The following is an 8,840-nucleotide window of genomic DNA, read 5'->3' on the forward strand; positions in this document are numbered from 1 at the left end:
TTGGGTTGTTTCGAGATCATTGTTATCATATTTTGCTTTTCCAACACTTTAAAGGTTGAATTTTGATAGTATTAAGCATTTGCATTAATACCTTATACTTCAAGTCTGTTTATTTTACAAATATTGAGCACCTAGAAGTGGCATCATTTTGTACTGCCCCTAACAATGTGAGGCTTACTTTCAAAATAGTCTTTTATCTGCCTTTTTTTTTTTTTTTTTTTTTGGTTTGTTTTTGTTTTGGGGACAGGGTCTTGCTATGTAGTTCAGGGTGGTCTTGAACTCACTGTGTTCTCGGATTGGGCCTGAACTCAGAGCAAGCCTACTGCCTCGGTCTCTGCGGGTATTACAGGTGTGCCCCACCACACTCAAGTGGGAGAAAGGCTTACGTGATGTATAATCCCAGCATACTGGGAGGCTGAGGCAAGGTGATCTCAAATTCAAGCCCAGGTTTGGGTAGCCAGACCCTGTCACCAAAAGAGGCGGTGGGGGTCTAGGGATATAAAAGGATACATAATAATGAAATGATCGGTTTTTGTTTTTAAAGAGAGTAAGGTCTCGCTCTACTGTTGCCCTGGCAAATATCAAACTCCGGACCTCAAGCGACCCTCCTGCTTCAATCTACCAAGGCATACCGCTTAACTTCTTTCCCAATCCGCTTACTAAAGGCTTTTTTTCTTTCCTTTTGGTTTTTCACCTGTTTATGGAGGAATAACAAAAGAGTCGAGAAAGCAAAATGGATAGGTAGAAAACCGTGCAATTAACCCAAACTCTTGCAAAGCTGAGTAAGAAGAAGCAGCTAAAAGCGCACTGGGTCAGCAAGACCGCGTCGCTAGCAGGCAGGTTCCAAAGCGCAGGCGCACGAACTCACTCAGCTGCTCCCTACTTTCCGCGCTGAACGTATTATCGCGAGTCTAGAAATAAGTTTGTGGCCAGTAAAGAAAATAAGTTCTCGCGAGAGTGGTTGCTATAGTTACGAAAACGCGTGCGGCTGCCACAGGTAAGACAGTTACCTTTCTTCAAAAATCCCTCTTCGCCCCTCTGCGACCACACTAAATCACGTCACCCCAATTTTCTGCTTCTCCAGCAAAGGCCAAGTTGAAAAATCGGTGCAGCCAAAAACTCTCCTCACCCCACTAGGCGCTCGCCCTCTCGCCCACCCAAACCCAGCGCCCGAACACCCACTTTTCCAGCTTTGCCTGAAACCCCTGCCGTCACGTCGCCTCGTTTGTGTAACCTGTTTCTAACTGGACCCCTCCCTTGATGTTGCTTCCGAGCAGATGAGACATGCGTGCCTTGTTAGGAGCAGCAAGAGCCGGAGCTACCTGGCCAAAATTAGTCTCCATTTTTGCATTTATTATTCAGATACTCCGCAAATGCGTCTTTAGCGCACGGCATGGAGCCAGGTATTGCAGGCGGCAAATGTAAATAAGACAGTTTGCTTGTCTTCAAGAGCTCAATTGAGCTCTTTCACTCTTTTAGGGGAGGTTTCACTATTTTAGAGGAGGTTCACTACAAATGTAACACAAGTTGGAAATTACACATTTTTCAGAACGTGAAGCTGAGGCTCGTAGGAGTCAGGCATTTGCCCAGGGTCAGCAGTTATTAAGTAGAAAAGTTGTTTTCAATCTCCAGCCCTGGGGCTGCAGTGTACCGGAGTTAGGTAAAGCGCTTGCCGAGCGTGCACGAGGCCTGGATTCAAAACCAAGCACCACAAAAACTAAAATAAAGCCCCAGACCTCATAAACATGACAGCTTGTGGTAATTCTCAAGAAAAGTGTAAAGTGCTTGAAGAATTCAAAGGAGTGATGAATGCTTCTGCCTGGGGAACTTCATGGTGTAGAAAGCATGTGAGATGCAGTGGAGAGGAAGAGGTAGTTATTATGGGAGGAAGAAAAAATGCAGAGTTAGGAACGTGACTAAGTGCAGGCGGTCAGAAAAATACTAAGCCACAGCACCGGACAGGATTGGGGCTGATGCCGCTTAGAGGGCTTGAACGTTAGTATCACAGTTTAACTCCATTTGGTAAATGAGGGAAAATAAGGCAGCGACATGATCGGGTCTCTGCTTTGTCTGCTCGTCTCTTTAGTCTCATTTTCTCTATATTTCTTTTCACACTTAATCCAAGTATACCAAGCCACTTGCACTGCTTTTCTTTCTTTTCTGTTTTTCTTTACTTCTGAATCTTTTACAGTTTTTCTTCCTGCCTGGGAATCCTTCATTTTAGTCTGTTTTTGAGCTCCAGCTCACCTCTGGCGAGGACTTTTCCTGGCATGAACTTCTACTTATGTACTCTCAAATCCAGCCAGGTCTCAGCATCAGCACTTCCTCGCTGTGTGACCGACAGTAAGATAAAACCTTGTGGCACATAAAAACCTTGTAACCCCAGCGCTGAGGGAGGCTGAGGCAGGGGGGTTGCAAGTTCAAGTCCATCTGGACAACTTTGTGAGAGCATGTAGCAAAATAAAAAATTTTTGAAAAGACTGAGGATGTAACTCAGTGCCAAGGCCTTGGGTTTAGTCCCAAGTATTGCAAAAAATAACAATCTTGAGTGAAGGTTGGTTTCCTTTTCCCTAAAATTGAGATTCAAGAGTCACCCGGAAGAGCGGACACAGATAAGATAGCATATGTAAAGCCCTTTGTACACTGGTGTACTAAGTTAATTCCCAGTGCTGGAGACATTGCTTGGTAGAACCATTACCTTAGCGGGCTCAGTTCCTGAGTTCCATTCCCCACTACTGAAAAAAAATTTTAAAAATTCTCTACCCATTCTTCCCGCTGGTATGGTCTCCACTACCCTGTTCCTCATTCCTCTTTCAGAGCACCTGTCACACAGAGTATAACTCTTGGTCATTTATATGTCTTTTCCCCCCTCACTAGATTTTTTTTCTTTAGACAGGGTCTTGCCGTGTACTTCAGGCTGGCCTTGAGCTGGCCTCGAAGTCACCGAAATCCTCCTGCCTCAGCCTCCCAAGTACTGGGATTACAGGTGTGCACCTGGCCCTCACTAGATTTTTAATTCCTTGAGGCTTGGGAGTTTATGTCTTCTGTTTCATATCCTCAAAACCTTCCACTATGCTGCACTTAAAACATTTGTTTGATGAATGATTTTGGTGGAGGTAGGGTGGGTTAGAATAAGAAGAAAGCCGAGTCAGGAGACCAGTTCAGAGGCTTTGGCTCCAGTCTAGAAGAAGGGAAACAAAGGCCCCATTCGTGTGGTGCCACAGTATTTGGTGGCAGGAAAGGGAATGGCACACAAGACTTCCAATGTGTACTTCTGAGGAAACTGTCAGTGCCACTTAGGCCCTGGAGAGCCTGAGGCATGCTGTTGGGCAAGCAATGTGAGAGTCATAGGCAGCCGGAAGAGACAGTTAGGAATTGTTCAAGGTGAAGGCCATAAGGAGCTGTATTCTTTTTTGCATCACCAGTCTTAGATAAACATAGTGTAGTGCTTTGGTAAATGTTTGAGCTGCATAGATAATTTCTACTTTATATTAAGTTAGAAAATATGACCTTTGTTTTTTTTTTTTTTTTTTTAAAAAAAGCAGTTTATTTTTGAACTTGAGTCCCTAATGTTGAAAGATAATTAGAAAGTGTATCTGACAAAAGGCATATGCTAAGACCTTTTCCAGTGGGCTATCATTTTAGGTGACTCTTTCTTTGCTCTCAGTATTTTTGTCAAACCGAGAAGTAATTATTTTGTTTTGTTTTTGAGATGAGATTTTTTTGTGTTGCCAAGACTGTCTTCAGACTTGCAATCCTCCTGCCTCAGCATCCTGAGTAGCCGGGATCACAGGCATGTGCCACTGCCTGGCTCTGAGGTTTGCAGATTGAAATAAAGTGACCAGAGAACACGTGAAGGATGTGGGCGGAGGGAGCTGGGATTCCTGCTGACTCTCCTGTGACGACTCCCACATAGACTCCCACATAGACTTCATAGATTAGTTGTGGGTACAGACACAATGTTTTTAGCACCAACCAGGGAGTCCTGCTTGTGACCAGCTCCCTAAGGCGCTGCCTGTCCAGCAGCAGAGTTTGGGAAGGGGAAACAACGCCGGACGACAGCATGTCCTTAGTCCTGGTGCCGGTTATGATGCAGAACGGGTACTTGCGCAGCTATGCTACGTGAGGGGAAAAGGTCTCACTCACTCTCTTTACAGAAACTGAAGACCAGAGGCGCTGCCTAACAGCTGCTATGGAGCAGGTGCCACCCGTAGGCAAAGTCGTGCAGATCACTGTGACAGATGGATATGATTTGGTAAAGTTATTTCTGGAAATCCACAATGTCCTTAGTTCAAAAACAGGGGGGCGGAATGGAGGTTTTTGCATAATTTCCAACCTCCAAACCTCCTGATTTGCAAAGCCCTTTCCTTCTCAGTGTGCCTGTGGTTGGTCTGTGGTCAGCAAGTCGCGTTTCTGTGTGTCTAAAATACCTGGCGGTTTGAATACTACACTTAACAAGAAGTGGTTTTGATTTCCCCAGAGAGCAATTCATAATTTCTTTTTTCTCCTTTTTTCCTGAGAAGGCTCTAAATTCTTCCAGAGTTTCTTTTGTGATTCATTTAGGAGAATAATGAAGTAGTAAAATATTCAGTGTTTTTAATTTTAACATGCTTGTTCCGAAAAGAAGATGTAATGAATGAGCTCTACTTGTTTCTAAACGTACAAATAAAGTATATATTATATAGGTGCACAACAAAACACTAAAACATGTATTTTAAAGTATTAATAGTGCTTGCACGTTAGGGAAGATTATAGGTAATTTAGTTTCCTATGTGATTTTCTCACTTTTTCAAATGTTCCACTTTTATAATCAGATAAAACACAATAAATGCTGTTTTTTAAAGCCTTAACATAAAGACGTGTTAAATGGAATGTATGCATTTAGCTACAACTAGATGTGTTTAATGATTTTTCTACTTGCTCCAGATGTATTTATGAATGGCTTGTTAGGAAAAAACAGAAAATGCTACTTAGTCCTGGTCAAAATGTGTTACCGGATGTATACACAAATTTTCTCCTTTGAAGTGTCATTGTACAGTGGTATGTCTCTGCCAACAGAGAGGCTCCAAAGGAGATACTCCAGTTACTGTTATTCGTGCAGAATTCAACCAGGTGGTTCTGGGAGACTCTGCAAAAACTACCGTTTCTCCAGATGGAACTGCGAAATACAACTTCACTAGCAGTTTTGAGTTCAGTCCTGAAGGAGGAATCACTTTAGATGACCTCGCCCACAAACCTGTATTCTGTAAGTCCTTGTGGTTCTTTGTAAAACTTAGTATGTGAGTGTGCTAGGAGGACATTATGGGGTACTTAGTAGCTGTTAGGAATTTTTTTGTTTTTGTTTTGTTTTGTCTTGTTTTTTGAGACAAAGTCTCACTATGTGGTCCAGGCTGGATTTGAACTCAGGGTCCTCCTGCCTCTGCCTCCCAAGTGCTGGGATTACAGACATGTGCTACTATGGCTGGCTGGAAATTGAATTGATAATTTAACCTCTTTCCAGACTAGGTAGTTTCTCTGAGGAATTCTACCAACTGTTTCATGAACTAACATTAATTCTGCATAATCTCTTCCAGAAAATAGAAAGAAAACATTTTAATTTGCTTTGTGGAAGCTAGTATTTATTATTCTGATGCCAAAACTAAACAAAGATTATACAAAAAGAGAAAACCTAAGGCCCATGTGTGTCATTATTTACTTAAAAGCTAATAAGATAATCTAAACAAATACAGCTCAGCAATATATAAGAATTATATACCATGGCAAGTGGTGTTTATTCTAGGGATTCAACATTTAAAAATTAATCAAGCCAGCTGTGGTGATGCATGCGTATAATCCCGCACTCAGGAGGCTGAGGCAGGAGGATCACCTTGAGTTTGAGGTCAGCCTGGGCTAAGACCCTGTCTCAAGCTCCCTCCCCATATTTACAATCTAAAAAAGAAAAAGCACACAATCATTTAAATCAAATGCATTTGACAAAACACATCACCAATTCATAGCAAAGACTCTCAGAAAAATATAAATAGTGAGAAGTTCTTCAACTTGATAAAGACTAACAGTACATTTATGGTAGAAGACTGCATGATTTCCCTCTAAGCTGAGGAACAAGTCAAAGATGTCAGGTTCTACCACTCGTATTCAATGCAGGGCTGGAAATTCTAGACAATGCAGTAATTAGAAAGGAAATACAAAGCACACAGATCCGAAAGAAAGAAATAAAACTGCTGCTATCTGCAGATATGATGTGAGGATCTGTGTAGAAAACATCAAGGAATCTAGAGCACTTGTAAAAATAAAAAATAAGTTACACAAGATCACAAGATAAAAGATAATGTACAAAAATCAATGTATAAATAGTGCTTGTTTAAAAACTGAGTTCTGGTCCTGTGACTAAGTCATTAATTAAATCGGTTGGTAAGTGAGGAACAGTGTATAGTATGTGCATTATAATATTCATAACAAAGAAACGGAGCCCACCCACTCCACCTTCCTGTCTCATGGGTCTCGCTCCTCCGGCGGGCCTCGCTCTCTGTCTCCTCCTTCCCTCAGAGGATGTCCGCCTTCCAGCTCAACCTGGTCCCACTCAAGGAGCCGCCAGGCTTCATCACAGTCCTGGAGCAGGGGGAGAAATGGGGTTGGGGATGTAGCTTAGTGGCACAAACTCCTTCCTGGCAAGCTCAAGGTCCCAAGTTTGATTCCCATTACCAATTAAAAAAAAAAAAAAAAGGAAATAATAAGCCTGGTGTCAGGCAATGGCAAAATTATGAGGGAAGCGAAATAGAGCAGCGTGCAGACGGAATAGCTTGCTGCCGTTTTGTCTTTTGCCACCTGTGGGGGTTCTAAGGGCAAAACAGAGATTCTTGTGGGTTGTCCTGAGCTGAATGAGAATAAAACTGTTACAGCTACTTTTGGTTACCCGTTCAGGGTGAATCAGGCATCATTTCAGTCATCTTCCAGTGTGTGTGGTATGGGAGATTCCTCCTCTTCTGCACAACTCCGTGCTCGCCTGCGCCTTGGTTGTCTGAGGGATGAATTAGAAATGTTCTCATTCTGTTTGTTTTGATTTTTCTAGTAACCGTGACTGAAGTTTTACCAAAGGAAAAGAAACAGAAGGAGGAGAAGACCTTAGTTCTTGGTCAAGCCGTGGTGGACCTTCTCCCTTTACTAGAAGGTCAGACAAGCGATTTGCCTAAGAGGAGGAATAGCCCATTCACAGACCTCAGCCCCCCTGACTCACAGACCTCCGCCCCGCTGACTCACAGACCTCCGCCCCGCTGACTCACAGACCTCAACCGTACAGCATTTGGCACTTTTGAGGAAAATGGGCCCTCTTGTCTCTGTTGGTACTGACCCCGCCCTGCCTTCTTTGACTCGGTTTGGTTTTCTCCCCACAGGAGAGACTTCATTTGAAACAATGCTCCCTCTGCACCCTGTGCAGGGCTCCCCGCTAGAGGCTCCACGGCCAGGTGTCAAGGTAAGCGGAGCTGTAACAGCATTTCGCCCGCCACTCAGTAACTGGCCCATCTGCTGAGGGTTCAGTCCAGCTGCGCCCAGCTTGGGCCTCGCCTACCCGGGGCGACGGCCCTGCCACTGCCTTCCGGGCTTATCTTCGTTATTTTGTGCTCTTTTCACTGCACATCCAGTGAGAGGCCTGGAAAGCAGAGATGAGTAAGGCAGCGTCCTGCCTTCTAGGAGCTCACAAGCCACACACGGGTGGGCCACTTATAACCCAGAGTGACAGAGTGGTGGGCGTGCCATTCTCTCAGCCCAGTAATTATTTACTTCCTCCTTGGTGCTTCTCAACTGGAGCATTTTGTACAGTTCTATATTATAGCATTTTTGTCACCAAACATGGAGCTACATGATCTTCATGAGGAATGGGACCATATCTTCTTCATCTTTGTATCCCTAGTGCCATTATGAAAGTGCCTAGCATCTGATTAACAGTCAATACACATTTTAGCTGGGTGTGGTGCTGCATACCTGTAATCCCAGCACTCAGGAAGCTGAGGCAGGAGGATCTCTGTGAGTTTGAGGCCAGCCTGGGTTACATAGTGAGTTCACGGCTAGTCTGAACTACATGGTGAGACCCTGTCTCAAAAAAAACCAAACCGAAACAAAACCAAAAAAAGAAAAGAAAAAAAGGTCATTTTAAAAATGTTACACAATTTTAATCTTTTACAGCAGTGCAGTCTTGAAGTTAAAGTGTTTGTGGCAGAGCCCTTGCTGACCACAGTCCAGGCTGCAGGAAGCAATCTCTTGAAGGTCACTTTGGAGGCTGCCTACTCCGTGCCTGAGTCGTTCAATCCACTAGGGCCCCCGCAGAACTACATGGTCGGTCTCCAAGTTCCAGCGCTCGGAGAGGTAAAAACCCTATGGCCAGATATCTACATAGATGCAGTACATATGTGCTCGTCGTCATCGCTTCCTCACTGCTCAGATTTCATTCAAAGCATCATTCCGCTAGCAGCTGAGCTCTGTTTTAGGCTTAAAAAATAAAGTTTATGTTATATATATAGTACATACTTAATATTTATAATGTACATAGTTGTCATATATTATGCTAATTAATGGCTGATTATATTTGAGCATCTTTTCATGTGCTTATTGCCCATTTATATATTTTCTTTGAAGAAATGAATGTTAAGTCTTTTACCTATTTTTAAATTGGATTGCTTGGTTTTTTGTGTGTGTGTTTTTTTGCCTTTTTGAGACAGGGTCTTGCTCTGCAGTTCAGGCTGGCCCTGAGCTCACTTTGTAGTCCAGGCTGATCTCAAACTCACAGCAATTCTCCTGCCTCAGCCTCCGAGTGCTGGGATTACAGGCGTGCGTCACCATGCCCG

The 8,840-nt window shown here is 43.5% G+C and overlaps 1 protein-coding gene across 7 annotated transcripts in view; it reads left to right on the forward strand.

Annotated features, from left to right (window-relative positions):
* The window catches only part of Cfap70 (cilia and flagella associated protein 70), a 55,760-nt gene that overhangs the window by 839 nt on the left and 46,081 nt on the right, over positions 1 to 8,840 (forward strand). For 5 of the 7 annotated variants that reach the window (XM_005389986.2, XM_013516745.1, XM_013516746.1 and 2 more), the window contains 5 exons: positions 4,158 to 4,255; positions 5,059 to 5,245; positions 7,070 to 7,168; positions 7,392 to 7,471; positions 8,182 to 8,361. In XM_005389986.2, the coding sequence (XP_005390043.1) occupies positions 4,193 to 4,255; positions 5,059 to 5,245; positions 7,070 to 7,168; positions 7,392 to 7,471; positions 8,182 to 8,361 (609 nt within the window). In that variant the 5' untranslated portion in view covers positions 4,158 to 4,192. Of the gene's footprint in view, positions 1 to 910; positions 998 to 4,157; positions 4,256 to 5,058; positions 5,246 to 7,069; positions 7,169 to 7,391; positions 7,472 to 8,181; positions 8,362 to 8,840 lie in introns of those variants that run through there. The other 2 variants (XM_005389984.2, XM_013516744.1) reach the window with 2 other exon arrangements.

The sequence above is a fragment of the Chinchilla lanigera genome, unplaced genomic scaffold, assembly GCF_000276665.1.
Source record: "Chinchilla lanigera isolate Chin_1 unplaced genomic scaffold, ChiLan1.0 scaffold00036, whole genome shotgun sequence".
In the NCBI taxonomy this organism is placed as follows: domain Eukaryota; kingdom Metazoa; phylum Chordata; class Mammalia; order Rodentia; family Chinchillidae; genus Chinchilla; species Chinchilla lanigera.